The sequence below is a fragment of the Saccopteryx bilineata genome, chromosome 4, assembly GCF_036850765.1.
Source record: "Saccopteryx bilineata isolate mSacBil1 chromosome 4, mSacBil1_pri_phased_curated, whole genome shotgun sequence".
Classification (NCBI taxonomy): Eukaryota; Metazoa; Chordata; class Mammalia; order Chiroptera; family Emballonuridae; genus Saccopteryx; species Saccopteryx bilineata.
Genome location: NC_089493.1, coordinates 33469049 through 33492087, shown reverse-complemented (window position 1 = coordinate 33492087; position 23039 = coordinate 33469049). Strand labels below are relative to the sequence as shown.

The 23039-nt window shown below is 41.2% G+C and overlaps 2 protein-coding genes and 1 pseudogene across 5 annotated transcripts in view; 1 reads left to right on the top strand and 2 right to left on the bottom strand.

The window, feature by feature from the left end:
* Nucleotides 1-14897, bottom strand: part of ZFYVE26 (zinc finger FYVE-type containing 26) — a 70896-nt gene extending 55999 nt beyond the window's left edge. Inside the window, exons 1-9 of the mRNA XM_066272422.1 lie at nucleotides 14843-14897; nucleotides 14073-14349; nucleotides 11751-11829; nucleotides 4769-4858; nucleotides 2596-3097; nucleotides 2094-2224; nucleotides 1349-1513; nucleotides 1118-1206; nucleotides 18-181 (exon numbers count right to left, since the gene is read on the bottom strand). Of these exons, the coding sequence (XP_066128519.1) occupies nucleotides 18-181; nucleotides 1118-1206; nucleotides 1349-1513; nucleotides 2094-2224; nucleotides 2596-3097; nucleotides 4769-4858; nucleotides 11751-11829; nucleotides 14073-14266 (1414 nt within the window). The 5' untranslated portion in view covers nucleotides 14267-14349; nucleotides 14843-14897. The remainder of the gene's footprint in view (nucleotides 1-17; nucleotides 182-1117; nucleotides 1207-1348; nucleotides 1514-2093; nucleotides 2225-2595; nucleotides 3098-4768; nucleotides 4859-11750; nucleotides 11830-14072; nucleotides 14350-14842) is intronic.
* Nucleotides 6999-10679, bottom strand: LOC136333854 (probable ribosome biogenesis protein RLP24 pseudogene; annotated as a pseudogene).
* Nucleotides 14898-16175: 1278 nt separating the features above from the next.
* The window catches only part of RAD51B (RAD51 paralog B), a 586701-nt gene continuing 579837 nt past the window's right edge, over nucleotides 16176-23039 (top strand). Inside the window, exons 1-4 of one of the 4 annotated variants that reach the window (XM_066276397.1) lie at nucleotides 16182-16235; nucleotides 17189-17429; nucleotides 19926-20047; nucleotides 21934-22047. In XM_066276397.1, coding sequence (XP_066132494.1) covers nucleotides 19964-20047; nucleotides 21934-22047 — 198 coding nt within the window. In that variant the 5' untranslated portion in view covers nucleotides 16182-16235; nucleotides 17189-17429; nucleotides 19926-19963. Of the gene's footprint in view, nucleotides 16279-17188; nucleotides 17430-19925; nucleotides 20048-21933; nucleotides 22048-23039 lie in introns of all 4 variants that reach the window. The other 3 variants (XM_066276396.1, XM_066276398.1, XM_066276395.1) reach the window with 3 other exon arrangements.

Below are 23039 nucleotides of genomic sequence, written 5' to 3'. Positions count from 1 at the left end.
CTCCATCACCAACATACCATGCTCTTGCTCGGGGTCCTTGGCTGGCACCTTCTGTAAGAGCTTGAGAACATCTTCCTCCCTGAGGGCTGGAAGGTTTGTAAGGTGATGGAGAGAGTAGAGCACTGAGTGGCTGTCTCCACCATGTAAGTGACACAGGAGATCTCTCTTTGGTATGGGGTTGCTGGAAGGGAAAGTGGGGAGGATGGAAGGAGAGATAGTTTATATAATTGCTCTGAGAAAGACTGATCTTGATGCCCTCTTGCTCTTTCTCTCTGGCCCATAGAACCATAGGTTTCACTTCTTCAAACTCCACGTTTCAGTTGGTCTGGGATACAGCAGATCATTTATTTACCCTCAGGGAAGTACAGCCATCAGGTTAGCTCTACTTGTCTAGAAAGGACCTAGAAAGGGCCTTTCTGGTCTGTAGGGTCTAGAAAGAGCCTGTGGATTAAGCTTTTCAATTTCTATACTCTTCCTAGCTAAGAAGTGGCACAAGCTATCTGCTTTACTTTGAGTAACAGCGTCTCTCTACTTCCCACTCTGTCTTCTCTGCTTCAGGAAGTGCTGGTGAAGTGGGTGAAGGACAAAACAGGAATCCAGATCTGGGGAAGACCTATGGCCACATTATCAGGGAAACACAGCTTAACCACAGTCCACAGGCAGTTACTGAATAAAAGTGTGATCCAGGAGAACACATGGTTAAGTATGTGGACCACATTTACTGTGTCACTTTGGGCACCTTTAATACCACCCTACCTTTAAAATTAGGATACTATTGGTTTCTACCTCATAGGATTGTTGTCAGGCTTAAGTGAAATCATCCACATAGAGCTTGGAGCTAGGTCTTGCATATAGTAAATACTCAGAAAATGTGAACTGTTGTTCTTTTTATCATTGTCATCCTTAAATTATCCTCTAGTTATAACCTACGGCTGTGGTGAAGATAAGTATTACTTATGTTTCTTTCTTGGTTTAATAGTTGGAATAATTATTTGTAGCTGGTCTACATTGTTAACTCAAAACATTTATGTGGAAGACGTCTTAAATTGGTCACATGCGCAGAACACGGGTCAAGTGTGCCCAGTGGTGGGAAGGGAGCGGTGGCCCAGGGCTGTACCTGCTCTGCTGTACACACCACTCCAGGACCTCCAGGTGAGCCCACAGCCCATCACAGGCTTCCCTGAGGAGCTTGTCACAACCTTGGTCCTGTGTTGACATAGACGAAAGAGACGATGACTCAGGCATCAGGGATTAGAGACTGTAATGAGATTCAGGACCTTGCATTCTGCCTCAGCCCAAAGTCCCACAGCACTCATTTCTGAGCACCTCGGGCCACAAAGCAAGTTACCTGGGTCCTGTGGAGCGTCTGGAGCAACGTCTTGGCTGACGTGAGGCTCTGGCAATGGGTCCAGCCCAGGAGCACAACCAGTCGACTGAGAGGCCTGAATTCTCTATCTAGTAGGCAGCCAAGACTGGAGAAGTCTTCCTCCTTCAACAGTGTGAGTGCTGTCACCTATAAGTCAGAGGCTGCTATAGGCCCTTATGTGGACTTGCTGCTCATTAGGGTAAGAAGCTTTTTAGTACAGCAGGGAGATTCCGACAAAGACAGGAGTGGCCAGTGAATAAAAAAAGGTCCACAAAACATAAGCGCTCGGAAGGCAGGGACTGGTTCTATTGTACTTCCACCTCCTCGTACAGTACAGGGCACATAGGATGAGGTTAATAAATATCTGTTGAATTAAACTGAAGCTCAGTTGGCGTCTGAAAGGAGGTTAGAGTAATTAAATTCCCGCCAGCTAGGCAACACATTGCCACTCTGCCTTTTTTCTCACACCTTTCAGAAAGCTTACAGGTATCCAACATTTTAGTTCTTGCCAAAGGACTGATGGAAAATGACTGCAGTTTTCATTATGAATGATATTGGTTCACGAAGACTTCTTTCTCCTGGGACTATGTGATGGACAGAACCAAATGCCTCTCCACTAATCAGACTGCTCTGTGTTGGATACATGAGTGGGAGAGAAGTGGGGAATGAAAAAGCTTGGACAGCCCCTGGGTATTTCTGTGATGGAAGATATGTACGTTTGACCTACCAGGATCTGCTCGAGGAAGTGCTTGCTGTTGCTCAGGCAGTAGAAATAGGCCGATTTCCAAGCCTCGGCTGGGTCAGGGTTGGAGAACAAGGCTAGCATTGCCCTCTCGGGATCTAGATGATCCGCTGAGACTGCAAGTCAGACCAGACAGGGTTATGGGGGAACTGCAGCTCTTCTTTCCTAAGCTGAAGCCCATTTGAAAAACCATCTATTAAAGTTCACTCTTTTAAAAACTGAAGCCAGGTTTCCTATACGTCTATATTAAAGACACTTTCCTTCTCTCAGTAGCTTCTGAAAAGCTCTTTGCTGTTACAGCTATTACTTTACTCTTTTTTCATCACTCCATCTTAGACTACAACATCTGTGCTTTTACAAAAGAACATCTTATCCTTTTTTTGCTTCGCCTTTCCCATTAGACTTTTGAGCAACCTGGAAGGTCCCAGCCTAGAGGAACTCCAGGGAGGTGGGGCACAGGGGATTACCAGCAGCAAAGGGAACAGACCTTTCCCCGACAACGGGGTCTTCTCTGCACACGTGTGGCTGTACAGGGACAGCAGGCCCCGGCTGGCCTTGTGCAGCAGGCAGCTGAGCAGCCGCTCCTCCCGCAGGGGGCTCCCCGCAGCCCGGCAGGCCTCCAGGAGCTCCTCACACAGGGAGCGCAGCTCAACCGCCAGCGGCTCTGCAGGGCAGCGCAGAGCCCGCAGGGCTCCGTAGATGGCGTCTACTCCCCCAGGGTGCCCAGCGGCAGGGTCCCGCAGAGCTCGCAGCGCCTTTCGAATGAAGTCCACCAGCACCTTCTGCAGAGGCCAGCCGCAGAGGCCGGTGCCGTCATCTTCCCTGAGCAGAAACTCCAGCAGGGCCTGCGCTGGCTGGGGAGCCTGGCTCAGAAGATCCAAGAGCACAGAGACAGCTTCTGAGCTGAACCGAGGGACCCAGCTCTCCTGCCTTTGATTTCTGTCACGTACAGGGTCTACAGAGTCTTGGGATAAAGCCTCATACAGCTCCTAAATAGAGAGGGATGTATGGTGAGCATGTTTAGAATGTTATCACCTATATGCTTCTACGTTTTCCTCTTTTCAGTACGTGTGTGTATGTGTATATGTCTATGTATATATATGTGTGTGTATATATACATATAGATACATGTACTGTATACATATATATACACACACACATATATACTTATATATACTGAAAAGAATATGTATATATGTATGCATACATATAAAATAGTAACAGTAGCAAACACTTCTATAGTAGTTACTATGTGTTCGGCCCTTTATGCAGAAAAATCAAATTAATACCTGTAACAACCTTAAGATGAAGAAGCTACTATTATCCCCATTTTATTAATGAGAAGACTGAGGCAAAGAGATTAATCCAACTGCTCAAGGCCTCCATGCTCAAACCTGTCCCCCCTTACTGCTTCCAAATCAGGGACTGCAAACTCACAGACCAAGCAGGTAACAAATGGAAATATGACGTTATGCACAACTCAGGCATTGAAATTCAATTTTTAAAAGAACATTTACGTACTAGTTTTTAATCCTTAATCTAAATCCTAGCCATGCTTTAAGGTATAGCCCATTCTTTATCCATCTATAAAAATTTCCCCAATACCTCCAATCCACACAGCTCTCCTTTCTTATTTGGCTTTCAATGTACTCGAAATTAATACAATATGATTTATAATCGTCTCATGTATCTATTAGTCTTTCCTCCCTGACTAGATTAAGCCCTTAAAGGCAAGCACCTCGATAGCCTATAATTTTTTTGCAGGGTGGGGGCAGACGGAGAGAAGGGGGTGCTCTAGCACCATGCCCATGGATGGTGCTCAGGGACGCTTCGTCATTAACTGCCTCCAAGATGATCACAAGACCATGAGTCCTTGACTTAATGTAAGTGAAAGAGCGTACCTCAAATCTTCCTGCTAATATGTCTTTATTAGCTGGTGGCAGGGTGATGAAGAAAGTAAACACCAAGCCTCAGAACACACTTCAGGCACTTAAACATAAAACTAGTTAAGATTTAGCTTGAATCTAGCCTCCGAAGGTTGTTATGAGGATTAACTCTAACTCATCAAGTGTAGTTGTTACAGAGCAGTTATTCAACTAATACTAGTTCTTTTCTCCTTTCACATTCCTGACCACTACTGGTGAAAAATTTAAACACCTAGTTTAAATCCAAGTTGTGCGTGCTTTTTTTTTTTTATTTATTTATTTTATTTTTATTTTTATTTATTCATTTTTTTAGAGAGGAGAGAGAGAGAGGAGAGAGAGACAGGGGGGAGGAGCTGGAAGCATCAACTCCCATATGTGCCTTGACCAGGTAAGCCCAAGGTTTCGAACCGGCGACCTCAGCATTTCCAGGTCGACACTTTATCCACTGTGCCTCCACAGGTCAGGCTCTGTGCGTGCTTTTTACATGAAACGAAGAACACCCTTTAATCCACAGTTAGACTTAGTACTTCTGGCCAATCCACCTCTAGGAATTCTAAAATCAGTTAAGTTTACCCTAATTCTAAACTCCCCTCAGAGGGGTTTCTATCTAGCCCGGTCCTGCCTGAGAACAGAGTGTAGTCAACCTCTTGGGGGCCTGTCTCTGCTGGATCCCTAGAAGCTGAACTGGTTGAGTAACTATGGCCCTGGGCAGACGACTCCAGAGCCCTCTCTCACCTTGAGGACGTCCTCTGGAATGTTACCTTGGAGGTCTTCTGACAATAAAAGAAACTCCAGCTTTCTCCGGAAAACAGCTGGGAGTAACTTCTAGAAAAATCGCAAGAAGAAAGCACAGCGATTAGGCATATTCATTAGTTAACAAATTGTAAGTAAATATTTCTCTCCAGTTACTTTTTTTATTACTGCAAAGAAAATTTTATTTTATATACCACTAGCCATAAATTTTTGTCATTAGTTTTTACATAAATGATGCTACCTGGTACTATTATCCAAGTGGTATTTATCATTTTTAAAAAGAAGGTTTATTGTATTGATTTTTGGAGAGAGAATAGGGAGAGAAGGACAGAGACAAGAACATTGATCTGTTCCCGCATGAGCCCTGGGCGGGGATCAAACCGGCAACCCCTGTTCTTCCGGAGGATGCTCCAATCTGGCCAGTGATCATTTTATATCTAGAATTCACTCTGTATTTACAGAATTTTTTTCTTTTAAAGATTTTCGTTTATTTATTTTAGAGAAGGGAGATGTAGAGAGAGGGTGAGAAAGAGAGAGAGGGGGAAGGAGGGAGGAGCAGGCAGCATCAACTCCCATATGTGCCTTGATGAGACAAGCCCAGGGTCTCAAACCCGCGACCTCAGCGTTCCAGGACTATGCTTTATCCACTGCACCACCACAGGGCAGGCAGAATTTTCATGATTTACACAGGTATATCTATCAGTGAAGGTTTAATACTGAGATGCAATCTAGCATTCATAACACAATGTTTTGCAGATAGCAACATAGAAGAGATGTACAGTAGTCTCTTGCCATATTGTGGTTCACTTTTTGTGGTCTCACTGTATTGCAAATTTTTAAATTGTATATATCTAATTTTGTATTGCAGATTTTTCACTATATCACAGGATTTTGCAGTATATAGGTATTTTTATATATTTATTATTTTAATTATTTTTGCGGGAAAATAAACATTTTCTAGCCTAAAAAATGAAAACAATATGAAAATATTAATTGAAAATATTAATTAAAAGAATATTACTGTATATTCACTGGTGAGCACTCATATAGAATTTATATGTTGTTAAAATTACGTAGGTTTAAGAGTGTAGAAAGTGTTTAAGAGCATAGGAAGTGTTTATAAGAGTGTGCGGCCCTGGTTGGTTGGCTCAGTGGTAGAGCTTCGGCCTGGCATGCAGAAGTCCTGGGTTCGGTTCCCAGCCAGGGCACACAGGAGAGGCGCCCATCTGCTTCTCCACCCCTCCCCCTCTCCTTCCTCTCTGTCTCTCTCTCCCCCTCCCGCAGCCGAGGCTCCATTGAAGCAAAGATGGCCTGGGCGCTGGGGATGGCTCTGTGGCCTCTGCCTCAGGCGCTAGAGTGGCTCTGGTCGCAACAGAGCGACGCCCCGGATGGGCAGAGCATCGCCCCCTGGTGGGCAGAGCATCGCCCCTGGTGGGCGTGCCGGGTGGATCCCGGTCAGGCTCATGCGGGAGTCTGTCTGACTGTCTCTCTCCGTTTCCAGCTTCAGAAAAATAAAAAAATAAAAATAAAAAAAAGAGTGTGGGAAAGGTTAACAACAGTGTTGGAAAGGTTATAAGAGTGCGAGGAGGGTTTATAAAGCCTTAAAATATATATAAATAATAAAATAAATATAAGGTTGCTACTTCGCTGATTTTCGCCTATCACGGGGAGGGGGGTTCTGGAACCTAGCCCCCATGATAGACAAGAAATCACTGTATTTTAAATCACCTTTTCATTTGAGTTGCCCTATGTAAAATATAAGTAACTTAGCTGGCCTCTAAAGGGGATTTACCATTGCGTGCACAGAAGTGGTTAAAGATTACGATGGTCAGAAACAAATTCTATGTCCACATCCTCCTGTAGTTTCTTTTTTTTTCTTTACAGAGACAGAGAGAGGGTCAGAGAGAGGGATAGATAGGGACAGACAGACAGGAACGGAGAGAGATGAGAAGCATCAATCATCAGTTTTTCGTTGTGACACCTTAGTTGTTCATTGATTGCTTTCTCATATGTGCCTTGACTGCGGGCCTTCAGCAGACCGAGTAACCCCTTGCTTGAGCCAAGGACCTTGGGTCTAAGCTGGTGAGCATTTTTTATTTTGTTCAAGCCAGATGAGCCCGCGCTCAAGCTGGCAACCTCGGGGTCTCGAACCTGGGTCCTCGGTATCCCAGTCCAACGCTCTATCCACTATGCCACCGCCTGGTCAGGCCTCCTATAGTTTCTGTACCATTTTGTCTTCCAGCTGCTTCCCTTTACACGCAGGAGGGGCCCCGGTGAGATTAATGTTTCACTTGACTTCTTTGATGTCCTGAGCTTTCTGTAGTTCTTCATTTTTCTTCAACCTGTTCATTATACATTTAGCTGGACTTTCCTGTTTGATCTCTTTGATTCTCTTCATTGCATTGATCATTTTACTCCACAGCTTTTGCTGGTAGTTAACAGGTTCACGTCTACGTTTTCAACTTCAAATGAATTATCCATTGTAAGCTCTTTACTAGCTGCTTTAAGGAGTGCTGTAGTCCACTTAACGTTGTGAGGACTGTACTTCTTTTTCAAGTTATTATGATGCTTGGATTTATAGAACATGAATACCTTGTAATTATTGCCGTGGCTAGGGTATACAGGCCCAAAACAGAAATAACACTTTCTACCTCTCTAGTTACTTATTTCTGCTGTTTCTCTAAGAGAACTGTTCAATTCCTAGAAATGATTTAAATACTTTCCTTTATAAACAAAAATACAATAGCTAAGCTTGAATGCATTCCCTACTTAAATACTAGCATTTAAATCCCACACTGATTAGCCTCAAACTCCAAGGTTTGCTTCATTTCATTGACTTTTTCTGTCACTTGAAGTCTTTCTCCAAGAATCCCTTTCAGTGACCAAATTACCTAATTATGAGTAAGCCTGGGAGGGAATGGACCACATCATCCCCTTTTGCACCAAGTCCTTGAATTTGGTATTCATTATAGGTTGGAAAACAAAAGTAAATGGGACGGATCTAATGTTTATTAAACACTTATAATGTGCCAGGTACTGTGTGCTGTATTTTCACATATTTTGAAAAATCTCATTTAATCTCTAAATCAAACAAACCTGTAGCATAAGTAGATATTTTTAAAAATAATCTTTACTAAAAATGAAATGGTTAGGAAGTACTTTTCAAGCATGAAAAGGAAAAAGTGATCTCTATGTTAGTGAGACACATCATCGGAGAAGACCAGAGTATAAAGTAAGAGAAAGCTTTTCTGACTCTTTCAGTCCCTGCTTGTTTCACAATCATTTGCCTTCACCTGGTTCTTTTTTTTTTCCCATTTTTCTGAAGCTGGAAACAGGGAGAGACAGTCAGACAGACTCCCGCATGCGCGACGGGGATCCACCCGGCACGCCCACCATGGGGCCACGCTCTGCCCACCAGGGGGCGATGCTCTGCCCATCCTGGGCGTCGCCATGTTGCGACCAGAGCCACTCTAGCGCCTGAGGCAGAGGCCACAGAGCCATCCCCAGCGCCCGGGCCATTTTTGCTCCAATGGAGCCTTGGCTGCGGGAGGGGAAGAGAGAGGCAGAGAGGAAAGCGCGGCGGAGGGGTGGAGAAGCAAATGGGCGCTTCTCCTGTGTGCCCTGGCTGGGAATCGAACCAGGGTCCTCCGCACGCTAGGCCGACGCTCTACCGCTGAGCCAACCGGCCAGGGCTCACCTGATTCTTAAAACTAAAGTTACAGTCTCCCTTTCTCTAGACACAAATAAAAATATATAGTCTGGGACCAATCCTGACAAACACAGATTTAAATCAGAAGCACCCATAAATCATGTAGCTGGTTAAAGCTTCTAGAAGCTGGGTTTTATTGAAATGTCCCCTAACTCAAGGCAAGAATGACCTGCAGGATTGTGTGTGTGTGTGAGGGGAGTTCACAACACAAGATCACACTTACTCTATTCATATGCCATTCATCACATCAGAGGCTAACATGATCTAGCATGTTGTTGGTCCAAAATCCTACTTCTTCTTACCACACCCTTCCCTAAGGCACCTATACCATCTGAATGCTTGTGTAATAATGGTGATTGCAAGTTGGTGGAGAAAATTCATGCCAGGAAGCTGAAGGTTAGTGCTTCTACTGAGGACTAAGAGGAGGGAATGGGTAAGATGTCTAGACAGCAGGCCCTTAATAAAAGAGCAAAGTCTGGTAAAGATTTTAGAACTTTAATCTATAATTCTAATTCATTTATATTTATTTTACTGGTGAAATTATATTATCCATATGCATGGCTCTAAATGACTAACATTTCTAAAACAAGCAAGAACTTGTTCCATGTTTCTCAGCACAGATTTTCTTACTTATGAAAGCAAGGTATGTTCAAAGTAGAAAAATTAGAATATACTAATAGGCAAATGACACCCCCCTAAAAATCTTCTCACTTAAAAAAATTACATTATTAATACTGTGGTGTAAGCGCATTAGACTATTTTCTTTTTCCCCCCCTTTATTAATTTTTAATGGGGTGACAGTGATTAATTAGGGTACATAGATTCAGAGAAAACATCTCCAGGTTATTTTGACAACTGATTATGTTATATACCCATCACCCAAAGTCAAATTTAGACCATTTTCTACACATGCATCTATGCATGCATATCAAATCTACTGTAGTCTAAACTTTTTTTTTTCACATAGGGGAGTATGAACATTTTTTCCATGTCATTGCAAATTCATTTTAATAACAGCATGGCATTTTATAAATACACGAGCACGTGTTGTGGACATGGGCGTTGTTTCCAGTCTTCCTCTGTTAGAAGCATAGAAGCAGCGTGGCAGTGAACACTTCTGAGCTTAAATCTTTGCACACATACTCACACCTGTACAGATAGATCACTACAAGATAAAAGGGCAGCAGGCAAAAGTGGATGAAGGAAAGGGAAGATGGAACGACTGTTTCAACAAATAATTAAAAAGGAAACTTTTGGCAAAAGGTCAGAGAGAGACTTGGAAAGGCCAGGCAGCCAGCAAGCCCCTAGAAGATGAAGGTTATTCCAGGATAATGACTGGCCTTGTAGAATTATTCCAAGAATTCACTTGAAATCTTAGCTCTTTATACAGGTCGTTTTAAAATTCTTTGAGGTCCTTGTTTAAAATTTCAAACAGTCCCACAATTGTTAAAATAATCGAGGCACTGGAGCATTATGGACCAAATGATCTTTGGTGTTGGCAAAAACAAGAACAACTCAGTCTGTGCAGAGGAGTCAGGAAAGTGTAATTCACCGCATGACTTGGTCGAGCAACTGTCCACAAAAGAAGTAACCAATCAGCCATAAAGTAAGCAGACACTCCTTAAGTGGGAAAAATTCATCTGGTTTGCTAAATTCCATGTTTCTACTGGAACCATCCTTAGTTAGTAAGAATAAAACTTTTTTTTTCTTTTTCTCTTTGAAGATACTATTAAATAATTTAGCTCAGTTTGCCTCTTTTAAACCTGAAACTACAGCCAACTCTTAATTATCCTGGGGTTGATTTTTCAATTTTGTTTCTCTTTCTTGCCTCTTGTCATTTCTCTTTGTAGACAAATTGGCAAAAGCCTGGATAAGAAATATATTTAGATTAGTAATTTCTGTTACTTTTTGACAGCTCTGTGGAAAGGGTAGGTGTCAAGCACAACTGAAACTAAAGACAAAATTAAGTCTGATGACTGAGAGAAGTAAAAAAAGAAAAGTAGCCCTGGCCAGATAGCTCAGGTGGTTAGAGCGTCATCCCCAAGCACAGAGTCTGCAGGTTTGATCCCGGTCAGGGCACATACAGGAACAGATGTTCCTGTCTAAAAAAAAAAAAAAAAAAAAAGTAGGTTAATGATAGACACTTATCAAATAGAATCTATGGTTTCTTACTTTTAAGCCCATGAAGGCTAAAACTAACATTGAAGTGAAAAAAGCAGAGGAATGGGAACTCAAAAGTCAGATCTTGGTTTCTGCTCTAGTTTTGCCAACTTTATGGGAAGTCATTTCTCTTCTGAGTCAGAAGTTCCTCACTTAAATCTTAAAGTCTCAGATAAGTATCAATTTGATAACTATCATATACTTCTTTTTTATTTTTAGGTTCTTTGTATTTACTGATTTTTAGAGAGAGGAGAGAGAGAGAAAGAAGGAGAGGGGAGGAGCGAGAAGCATCAACTTATAGTAGTTGCTTCTTGTATGTGCCTTGACCGGGCAAGCCCAGGGTTTTGAACAGGCAACCTTGGCATTCCAGGATGTCATTTGACCCACTGTGCCACTTCAGGTCAGGAAATCGCATACTTCTAAAAGGGCTATTTCATGGCAACTTTTCTTTTGAAAAGAAGATCTTCATTACAGGATTTCTTTCAGTATTAATTTGCTCACTTTGTTTCTGTATTTGGTAAATTATCACTCAATTTATGTGAGTTACTAAATTATTAATTAATGATGTTTAAAGCTACACAATTTCACTGGACTAGTTAAAATAATATTTTTGTAAGAATAAGCAAGTTTCATTTCATTCCATTCTCCATCACTTGAGAATTATGAGGGTTACACTTTATGCCCCATATTGTCACTCTGACTGAGTTTGGCAAAGGTTGTTTCTGTTCAGGCGCAACTCGCACAATACTATTTAACAAAATTATATTGTTATACACCTGAAATTAATATAGTATTATTTGTCAACTGTAATAGAAAAATAAAAATAAAGAATTATTAAACAATCCTTCCAAAATACTCCAAAATGGTATCACCTCAAATGGTATTACATATTAATGTATGTTAGTGAATTAAAAAATGAATTTAGGTAAGAAGACAGCAATAAAAATTTAAGCCATTCTCATTGTCAATACAGAGAGAGGATATGACAAACCTCAGAATAAAGGAAGTAACAGACAGAAGAGAAATCTCATAACTACTTCCAAGTAGTTCTCAGTCTTGGCCTCAGGAGAAAATTTGAAATAGAAACTTACTTACCTTTTCCCGGGCAAACCATTTTTCCAGTACAAGAAGCCAGATCCAGGCTAATCTTTGAGGGTTGATGTCCTGTCCACATCTGAAAAATGAAAAAAGAAAAAATTTCTATTGACTCTTTCCCTTTTGTTATCCATAAATTAGATCTCACTGCTCAGCTGATTATAAACCTGAACAGGCGAGATGTTCTAATGAGAAATTTTTGAATGTACATGCCAAATCAATAAAACTAGAACAGGAATGGAGCTAGTAGCTTTGACAAAAAAAGAAAAGGGTCTTAATCCTACCTCCCCTTCCCTATCTAGTCTTTATTCTTTATTTCTTTATTTTTTTAAATGGGAAGATTTTTTTTAAAATTTTATTTATTTATTTATTTATTACAGAGACAGAGAGTGAGTCAGAGAGAGGGATAGACAGGGACAGACAGACAGGAACGGAGAGAGATGAGAAGCATCAATCATTAGTTTTTCATTGCGTTGCAACACCTTAGTTGTTCATTGATTGCTTTCTCACATGTGCCTTGACCACAGGCCTTCAGCAGACCGAGCAACCCCTTGCTGGAACCAGAGACCTTGGGTTCAAGCTGGTGAGCCTTGCTCAAACCAGATGAGCCCGCACTCAAGCTGGCGACCTCAGGGTCTCGAACCTGGGTCCTTCCGCATCCCAGCCCGATGCTCTATCCACTGCGCCACCGCCTGGTCAGGCTATTTCTTTATTTCTTAATGAGAGAGAGAGACAGACAAATACAGCCAGAAAGGAAGGGAGAGAGATGAGAAGCATCAACTCATAGTTGCGGTACCTTAGTTGTTCACTGATTGCTTTCTCATATATGCCTTGCCTGGGGGTCTTCAGTGGAGCCAGTGACCCCTTGCTCAAACCAGCAACCACGGGGTCACGTCTATGAGCCTGTGCTCAAACTGGCGACCCTGCACTCAAGCTGGATGAGCCTGTGCTCAAGCCGGTGACCTTGGGGTTTTGAACCTGGGTCCTCAGTGTCCCTAGCCAATGCTCTATCTCCTGTGCCACCAGCTGGTCAGGCTCTAGTCTTTACTATTTTTTAACAAAATAATACTACATGAAAAGCATACAAGCAAAGCTATCTAAAGTATATTCTTAGAAAGAGAAACTGAATCAAGTAATCTTAAAGAAAAAATAGGAACTTGATAAAGATTTATTTTTAACTCTATACTATACACCTTTTTTTGAAGTTAGTAATTTAAATTAGACAGTAACAGGCTAGAACCAAAATATAGGGGGGAAAATAAAGGAAGACAGGAGTCACCTAAGTGTCCACTCTATACAGGTGGGCAAAAATAGGTTTACAGTTGTGAGTATGCAAAAGAGTTTATTCTTGTATTATCTACTATAAGAACAACTGTAAACCTAGTTTTGCCTTTCCTTGTATATCCTAATACATACGGTACTTAAACAATATAACTGCCAAAGAAAAGTGAAGGAGAGACTAAAGAGTACATTTAATTCCTGTATCACTAATTATTAGCAATGCCAGGAAGAATTATATAAATATATAAAATGTACATAGAGAACAGTAGTTGTCAGAGGACAAGGAGGGGGTCAAAATACAAAATACAAAGAGGTATTCTTAGGGAGTGAGGGAATTCTTTTGTGGTGATGAAACAGTGGTGTATCTTGATTATAGTGTTTGTTACAAGAATCTACACATGGATAAAATTGCTTCGAACCAGCCATATAAAAAGGAGTGCAGATTAAAAAATGGTGAAATTAATAGTCTATTACTTATTAATACTATTATTAATAGTCTTATTATTTAATTGGTAATTAGTAGTAAGTGCCAATATTAATTCCCTGATTTTGTACATTGGCTATTACGAGATGTCACAAGCAGGGGAAGGCATCAAAAGGATACATTTTGTATTGTTTTTGCACTTCTTATGAGTCTATATTTCAAAATAAAAAGCTTTAAGTGAATTGACTTCCAGTTCTTTGAAGTGAATTCACTTCAATTTCATAAGTAAGAAGAGAGCACGGTTTTTGGAGGCAAAGAAAATACTCTCCAAAACAGTCCCACCATCTACTTTAATGACAATAAACAAGAAATGGTGGTTTTAGGCACAATTTGCTGATCAGGCTTAAACACAGTTCCAAATGATAATTCAAAGCCAATAATGACTAAGTAATAGGCATGTATTATAGAGGTAAATTTTCAGAGCATATGAAAAACACTCACTCTTCCTCTGTTGATTCTTCAGAAGGTAAGTGAGCAAGGCACATTGACCAGAGCCCAATTATTGAACCTTGTGTCTCCCAACATGTGACTGCCTGGCAGGAAGAGCAAGCCCTTACCTCAGCTGATTCGGACACACCACCAGCGCCTGTAGTATATGCTCCACCTTCTGTGGGATATCCCCTTGTGCCTCCTGCAGCTGAGGTACACATGCCTGTGCCAGCTCCCATTCTCCCCTCCGTAGGCACTCACAGAAAAATCCAAAAAGCTCTTCCTGGGAAGCAGTTTCCTCTTTTCCAAATGGATGATTCATTTTCCCAGCACAAAGTGCAGGGAGATAGAAAGAGATGAATTACGCAAAACACATTGTCAATTTTCTCATTTGTGGAGCACCTCCTATAAACAATACACACCAGAGTAAGAAGAAATGGAAGGAGCTGTATTTGGACTAATAGCAACAATCAAGCCGAGTGGGAAAGGCGGGACTTACTTTCCTAATTATGGGTGTAAGGTTGATTTGACACGTTACTATCTTTTTTTTTTTTTTTGAGAAGTCCCACCTTTCCCTAAGGGGTGGATCTCATCTCTCCATATTCAATTAATATTTATGGTCGTATTAGCCTGGGGCGCAGAACCATAACTCCATTTTCTTATTCCCTCCTAAACTTCATACCCAGTCTGGCTTCAAATCCCTAGGTGGTTGCCTACTTCAGGATGAGAAATTCAGCAGCAACCTTCCTAGTTTGAGCTCTCCCTTAAGGCAAATGATTGAAGATCCGGAGACGAAGCTGTGCCAGAACTGGAGGGCGGTGGGGGTTGAGGCGCAGGGACGGTCCCTACAGGGGTCTTGCGGAAAGCTCCCGCCTCTTCTGGGGTGCCTTACACTCACCTGCTCCCGGTGCCCAAAGCAGTAGTGCTTCAAGAGCAGCCATGTTTGAATCGAGTCAGGTGACAAATCCCATTCGGTAGGTTGCCGGGAGTATGGGGTGGGGCGGGGCTGACGATTGACAGCGGCCATTCCTATTGGTCAATGGAGGAAAGATGCAAATAAAGCGCCATATTTGTTTGGGTCACGTGACACCACCTCCTGGCACCAGAGAAAGCTAGAAGGCTTGGAAAGAGTAAATCAGTTACCTAGCTAAGAAGCAATCTTCCAAGGCTTTGGTTTTAATTTAGAAATTAAGTTTAATGGGGTGACATCGGTCCACAGGAACACATAGCTTTCAGGTATACATCTCCATAGTATGTGAACTATTCATTGCCGTTGGGTGCCATCACCCCCCTCCAAGCTTTGACAGCTCGTCTGCTCCACACCTTCAGTTCTGCGTTTGGCGGAGCAGGCGGCAGAAATAGCTCTGTCTCTTGATTTTGTTCTTCCGCTCTCTTTTCTCCCTTGCGTTTGATTTCTGGGTTTACTGAGCTCCAACCAGTGTCAGTACTTTGCCAGGACTTGGGAGGATACCCAGAGCAAGACCTGATTCCTTCTCCACTATTAGTCTATACACTTTGGGCTCTCTTATAATCTCAGAATCCTGCGTTCTGAATTCCCATGTCCTGTTTAACTTTATTAACGCATTTTCTCATTTCTCGACAACCGTTAATTGATTGGTGTGCTAGCCTTTAGAAGCTGAATATTTGTGGTCCCTGTCCTCAAGGAGCTCACAGTGTAGTGAAGGGTGCAGGTCAATGATTAGGATAAAGTGAGCTAAATTATAAGATAAAAGGATGTACAGGGGAGATAAGAGTAGAGTGAGGAAAGCTTTTTGTCTATATAATAATCTGAAACTGAGGAAGTAACGGTTTGAGCAATTTTATTAGCATTTCCCAAACTATTTCACCACAGAAGAGTGATGAAAAAAGCAAGCCAAAACAAAGCGTCTCCCAAAAAACCTCTCCTGTTATATGTGGATTCTCATCTATTTCCAGACAACTAACATGGTCTCTCTGATCCATTAAGCAATTTTTAAATGTAGTGACAAAAGAAACAAAAGAGAAAACTGCAAGCGGAGTTTCCCTTGGCTTCATACATTCCTTGCTGATGTTTTTCCACCGCATTTTGATAATCACTAGATTGAGAAACAGAGATTTACAGTTTTATTGCAGAGTCGGAACTACAATTCCTAGTAAGCAGCGGGTCCGACCTGGGCCTCTGCCTACCTCTGATTGGATATTTCGCCAGGATGACGACCCAACCAGCGCTTCGGTTGTTGCTTTGAGGCGCTTTCCGCGGGGAACTGTGTGCTGGGTGGGGGATACTTTGAAAGTTGGATGCTGCAGACCCGGTACTGGAAAGTTTCGTCTTGGGGGCAGTTATGGGGAAGTGAGGTGCGCGCATTATTTTCTGCTCCCTCTCTGGGCTCGTGGTATTGATATTGGGGCAGCGGAGAGTCTTTGGTCGGGTGCTGGGCACGCCCCCTGAAGTTGGAAGGTATCTTAACTAGAACCCTACCGCGGACCTAGGGGCTTCCTAGCTTTCTTTGTGGGGTTGCAAGGAAGCTGCACCTTGTTGAAAATCTTTTTAGGGGATTCTGGGGTGGTGTTTTCGCTTCTTGATGCCCATTCCCACTTTCACTTCCGGGCAGATTGGGGTCTTGGCAGGGGAGACCGTGATTGCGAGAGTTTAGGTTCTGCCCGCCTTCAGGTGGTATTGCAAGAGAAATAGGTAATAGCGTAGAATCTGGAGTCAGATCCCTGGATTCGAATGCGGACTCCATCATATGCTAGCTGTTAGCCTGTGAAAGTTTTCAACTAGTTGCCACTGTATTTTTGATCTGTAAAACGAAGTAATAAGGGCTCAATAAATATTAGTAGCGTTACTTTAGAGTTTTTATTGAGTATCTAACGGGAGGATTTTTCTTCCTTTGCTTGCTGAGGGAGGATTCAGTCTCCAGGGTTGAGTATCTTCCTTCATTCCCATTCACATGAGCGCGTGTACACACATACAGAGCAGGAACTTACAGGCTCCGGTGGAAGAATCAAATTTGCAAGCCATAATTATTGGGTAGATATGTACAAAGTGGTGAGAACACTAGAGAAGAAGAGACTAAGTTTGTGTAAAGCTTTGTGGAGGGAAGTCAGGCAGGATGGCTGGAGAACAGGTTAAGTGAGGCAGCATATGAAGTTTCGATGAATGAATTGATCATGGTAATAATTGTTAACCTTGAGCATTATGTGAAGTCTTTAACTTTGCTTACATTCCGATGGAGGAGATACTTGAATTACCCTTGTTTTACAGGTGAGGAAACTAAGACGAGGAGGTGAAGTAACTTTGCCAGGAAGACCAGGATCTTGGCCTTGCAATCTGATTGATGTAGGAATGAAAAGGAAATGAGGAACCAGTTTATGAAGGATCTTAATCCTAAAAAGTGTGGAATCTATCCTGTGGTCTAATGGTTCCATAGGCAGTTTGAAAGGATGAGAGTGACAGCATTGGAGCAACTTTTTAGGAAGCTACCTCTGGCAGGATTATGGCACTGGTATGAGCTTCTCAGGCCAGTTTGGCCCTTCTTCCTGTCTATAGCACATTTAAATACCAATGATAATCCTTATTGTAATACTAGTCATTTTTGTATACATGTCTTCATCTTTTACTGTGAGTTGGCAAAGGGGAGGGCATTTGCTTAAATGATTCTTGTATCCCAGAGCTTAGCAGAGTGTGTGCTTAAAAAGTGTCTGCAGAAGGAGCAAATGAATGGGAATTTTTTTTTTGTGGGTGAGGCAGAGCGTTACAAGGGACAATTTGCAATACTCCAGGCAAGTGATGGGAGTGGCCCTAATCAAGGCAGAGACAACAGTAAGTCATTGTTAAAGTACAGGTAGTTTGGGGTTTTCAGATCTCCTTTTTGAATGAATTTATCAGTCTAAATGGTGTCAGTGCCCGTAACTACCTTGTCTGTGAAGACAGTAGGCCAGGCATGGCCAACATCGGGCCCGCGTAATGAGTTTATGCAGCCCGCGATTAAATTTTTAATTTTCTCCGCTACTTTAAAATCTCAGCTACTCAGAAGCGGAAGCGTCTTTGATTATTGGAAATCGAGATATTTAAGAAGATAGTGATACGTGGAAAAGAATTCCGCGTGTGACTAATCTAGGGTTAACTTCCAATAATTGGTCAAATGGATTTGCGATACTTCTTTATTTTTTAAAAAAATTCCATTATAAAGATTTACAACTTTTGTACCCATCTGTACTCAATATGAACTGTTTGACATTTAGCAGCGATGTGGAACCCACATTCTTTTAGGCGGAGTTTGCCAGTGTGCACCCAAGGTCAAATAATTCGTTATTTTTGTGGTCAAGTGTGCTGAATCAATTGGCATTGTAGCATAGACAATAGCTGCAGTTGATAACTGAAAATGTGTCCAGGCTGTTTGTAAAATGAAATAATTGTTTTTCTTGCAATATAAACCCTTCAAGCTCATTCTATTACTGTAATTAAATATTGTTTTGATTGATTGTGATACAGTTTGGATATTTATACGTATGTAATTATATTTTTATTAAAATAATATTGTATATTAAAATTTTTTTCACTCACCTTTATTCATAAACAAAATTACATAATAAAATTTTATTCACTTAAACAAATAGTTTTTGTATTTAACATTTTTTAATTTTAATATTTCGTCCAGCCCGTGTAAAATGTTTTCTTTCTAATCTGGCCCTGGGGTAAAAACTGTTGGCCAAGCCTGCACTAGGCGATGACATAGCACATGTCACTTCGTAAACTTCCTACTGGGGAAACAAATCAATACTGACTACTTTTCATTAAGAGAAATGAGAGGGATGGATTCCCTGATTGTGGGAGATGTGTATGTGTGTGTGTGTGTGTGTGTGTGTGTGTGTGAAAGAGATAGAGCAAGAGAGAGAGAGAAATATTTAATCTTGTACACAGAGAATCAATCTGATTCAAAGAATTTAGATGTTAAATAGAAATTTGGGTCATGGTATTAGAAATTCTATACATTTTATGTATATGTTTTTGTTTCCAAATTTTACTTTTCTGATTAGATTGCTTTATCCCTTGGAACAATGAGGAGTTCCTGTTTTACTCTATCCAGAGGATGTTTTGACATCCCAGTGAGATGCACAGCCTTTCCTTTGTATACATTACTAAGGGACTCAGTGATTTTCTTCTAGCTCTCTGAAGGCAGTTATTTCAGGAGACTCATTTAACCCTAGCAAGGTGCAACAGGAGTGAAATTTAATAGTGTGTGGGAATGTGGGCAGCTAGTATAATAAACAATTCAGCTTGTACATGACATCTGGAATAATAAAATCTCATTTGCTTCAGAAGATTTGCTCTGACTCATAGAAAAAGTTAAATATGATTATGGACTTGTAGCAAAGTGTAAATGTAAAGGTTATGAGGATAGACCTCAGAGTCGGACTTCCTGGGTTTGAAATCTGGAATCACCATTTACTTTTTCTAGTGATAACAGAATAGCTATACTTTCTAGGCTTTTGTTTTCTCATATGCCAATATGGGGTCAATAGCCTTCCTTCAGGGCTGTTGAGAAGATGAAATATGGTAATTGACGTATAGCAACAGTGCCTGGTAAGTAGAAGCTCAATCAGTGGATTATTGTTACTGTGCAATGAAAGTCAAGACTTTTTAGGAGTGTTCTTTTAGAGTAGGCCTCGAAGGTTACTTACACATCCAAATTTTTAAATGCGTTTAGAATCTGATGATACTTTACAAATGTCAAGTGGTGTCACTACCCCATGTTCTAAGCATCAAAGAGAGGTGTGAAATGCATGTTCTTGTCTTGTTTCTCTGTGTGCGTGCTTGACAAACAGTTGTCTTCCATATTTAAAACATTTAGAAAGGTTTTAGAGCCTTCTTTTATTTTTATCAATAATTTTTTAAATACTACATTTCATTATGCATATGGAAAAATTTGAAGAGTTTTCAGTGTTTTGGACAGTAGCCACCTATGATTACTTATGCTATTTTCCAATGTTTTTTCAAGGTGATTCTTTCTTACTTTTTTTTCTGGCATCTGGAGTCATGGGCAGCAAGAAACTAAGGCGAGCGGGTTTGTCACAAGAGCTGTGTGACCGTCTGAACAGACATCAGATTGCTACCTGTCAGGTAAACGTTTTTGTTTTTTTTTTTAGTGAGAAACTTTAAGTACAAATTAATGTTAAGTATACCGTAATAACTTTTTTTAAAGATTTTATTTATTCATTTTAGAGAAGGGGGGAGAAAGAGAGAGAGAGAGAGAGAGAGAGAGAAGGGGGAGAGAAGGGGGGAGGAGCAGGAAGCATCAACTCCCATATGTGCCTTAACTGGGCAAGCCCAGGGTTTCGAACCGGCGACCTCAGCATTCCAGGTCGACGCTTTATCCACTGCGCCACCACAGGTCAGGCCCATAATAACTCTTAAATAAACTTGAAATATGAAAACTTAGGTTTATGAAAAAAAGAATAAATGATGGTGTTTCTCCATAGACTAATTTTAAGTGATAAGCCACTTAAGTTATACTTCCAAATAACATTTCATTTATCCAAGTTCAATATTTTTGCATTTTGGGGGGTTAGGATGCTCATGACATAAGGTGAAGCACACTGGTAGCATTAATTTGGGGTTCTAGAGAAGTTTTACCTACTGAAAAGAAATTTTGTAATTACACGAGAAATATAACTTTAATTCTTCTCAAGGGTGAGGATAAGTTTTTAAATATTTACCCAGCCAATAAGCAAGTTTAATACGCATACTTTATGATGTAGAGTAAGTGATGATGGAAAAAGTTAGTATTAGAGAGGTAGGAGAGTTCTTTTGTGTGTGTGTGTGTGACAGAGACAGAGCGAGACAGAGAGAGGGCCAGATAGGGACAGACAGAAGACTGAGGAGATGGTATTCAATATGGATAATTGCTCTCAAAAGCAAGAGAATTTAATAGTTAGGATCATTTTCTTATTGATGGAGTGAGGCAAATATATGGAGAAGATGTATTTTTTTTTTTTTTTTTTTTTGCATTTTTCTGAAGCTGGAAACAGGGAGAGACAGACAGACTCCCGCATGCGCCCGACCGGGATCCACCCGGCACGCCCACCAGGGGGCGATGCTCTGCCCATCCTGGGCGTCGCCATGTTGCGACCCTCCTGGGTGTCGCCATGTTGCGACCAGAGCCACTCTAGTGCCTGGGGCAGAGGCCACAGAGCCATCCCCAGCGCCCGGGCCATCTTTGCTCCAATGGAGCCTTGGCTGCGGGAGGGGAAGAGAGAGACAGAGAGGAAGGCGCGGCGGAGGGGTGGAGAAGCAAATGGGCACTTCTCCTATGTGCCCTGGCCGGGAATCGAACCCGGGTCCTCCGCACGCTAGGCCGACGCTCTACCGCTGAGCCAACCGGCCAGGGCCGGAGAAGATGTATTTTTAAGCACAGTAGTGAAACAAATTTCTTGGGTTAGATGAGATTTAAGGTTTTAGATTAGAACTTAATCCTTAATAAGACAGACTTTGAGAACATGCTATAATTTTTTAAAAATTGCTCTATGTGTTAAAGGTTTCTTTGTCTCTCTGTTATACATTTAATAATCATGTTCACACTTTGAAATGCTCTTAAAAGTATGAAATTTAACATTTCATGTGATAGTTTTATTCTCTGTTTATTATCAAATACTTTTTCTGAATGATCTTATGTAGCTTAGGAAGAAGTGATTTCCACCTGACACTTTCTGGGTGGGTCCAAGTGCAGTGTCATATACCCATGGGTTGGATGCTGCTGCCACATGATGTCACGTGGTGTGTCCTCTGGTAGATGCAAACTAAATTGGATAATCACAGCATAAGACTCATCATATCTTCTAGTTAAGGCATATTTTGAGGGGAAAGTACTATAAGGAAAATGTAAATCTTAGATCTGTAGTAAATTTCATTTTTTATCTACACATGGATACCATCAGTTGAAATTTTCCTATTAATTCTAATATCTTTGTTACATATTTATTTAAAATGTTATCTTTATGTCTCTTTAGGACTTTTTATGTCTTTCCCCACTGGAGCTTATGAAGATCACTGGCCTTAGTTATCGAGGCGTCCATGAACTTCTGTGTGTGGTTAGCAGGGCCTGTGCCCCGAAGATGCAAACGGTATATATGTATATGTGTTTTTTTTTATTATGATTCAGTTCTGATTTTTATTTTAAAATGATTCTTTATCCCATTTAAAATCTTTTTTTGGAATGAGGCAAAAGCAAAAATAGAGGTCAGTACCTCAAGAATTTTGAGTCTTACACCAGAGCTAGTCATGTAATGAGAATATAATGTAAGTAGTTTACAAGCCCAGGGGAGATAGTTCCTAAGTATGGAAATGAGGGGCAATAGCAAGTTATTTTCCTTTTAGCTGAAAGTAATATTTCAGAAGGTCATCTTTCTCTTTTGCTTGTTTGGGTAGGATTTGTGGACCTCGTGCTTAAATTATAATATACTTTTAAGTTTAGAACTCTCCTATCTCTTGCCTGACCAGATGGTGGTGCAGTGGATAGAGCATCGGACTGGGATGTGGAGGACCCAGGTTCAAAACCCCGAGGTTGCCAGCTTGAGTGTGGGCTCATCTGGTTTGAGCAAGGCTCACCAGCTTGAGCCCAAGGTCGCTGGCTTGAGCAAGGGGTCACTCGGTCTACTGTAGCCCCTCGGTCAAGGCACATGTGAGAAAGCAATCCATGAACAACTAAGCCTCAACAAAGAATTGATGCTTCTCATCTCTCTCCTTTCCTGTCTGTCTGGCCCTATCTGGCCCTATCTGTTCCTCTCTCTGTCTCTCTCTGTCTCTGTCACACACATACAAAAAAGAACTCTACTATCTCTCTAATACTAACTTTTTCCATCATCATTTACTCTACATCATAAAGTATGCATATTAAATTTGCTTATTGGCTGAGTAAATACTATTTAAAAACTTGAGAAGAATTAAAGCCTTTTATAACAAGCCCTCATCAAGTTGTACTATTTTGTCATATTTTCTGTCTCATGACTTGAGCTTTTAAAATTACAGATTTTATGCATGGTAGAAAAGATACTGTTTTCCAGAATAAGAGTTGCCTAAAAATCTGTTCAGTGCTTTGCAAATGTATTTATTTAGG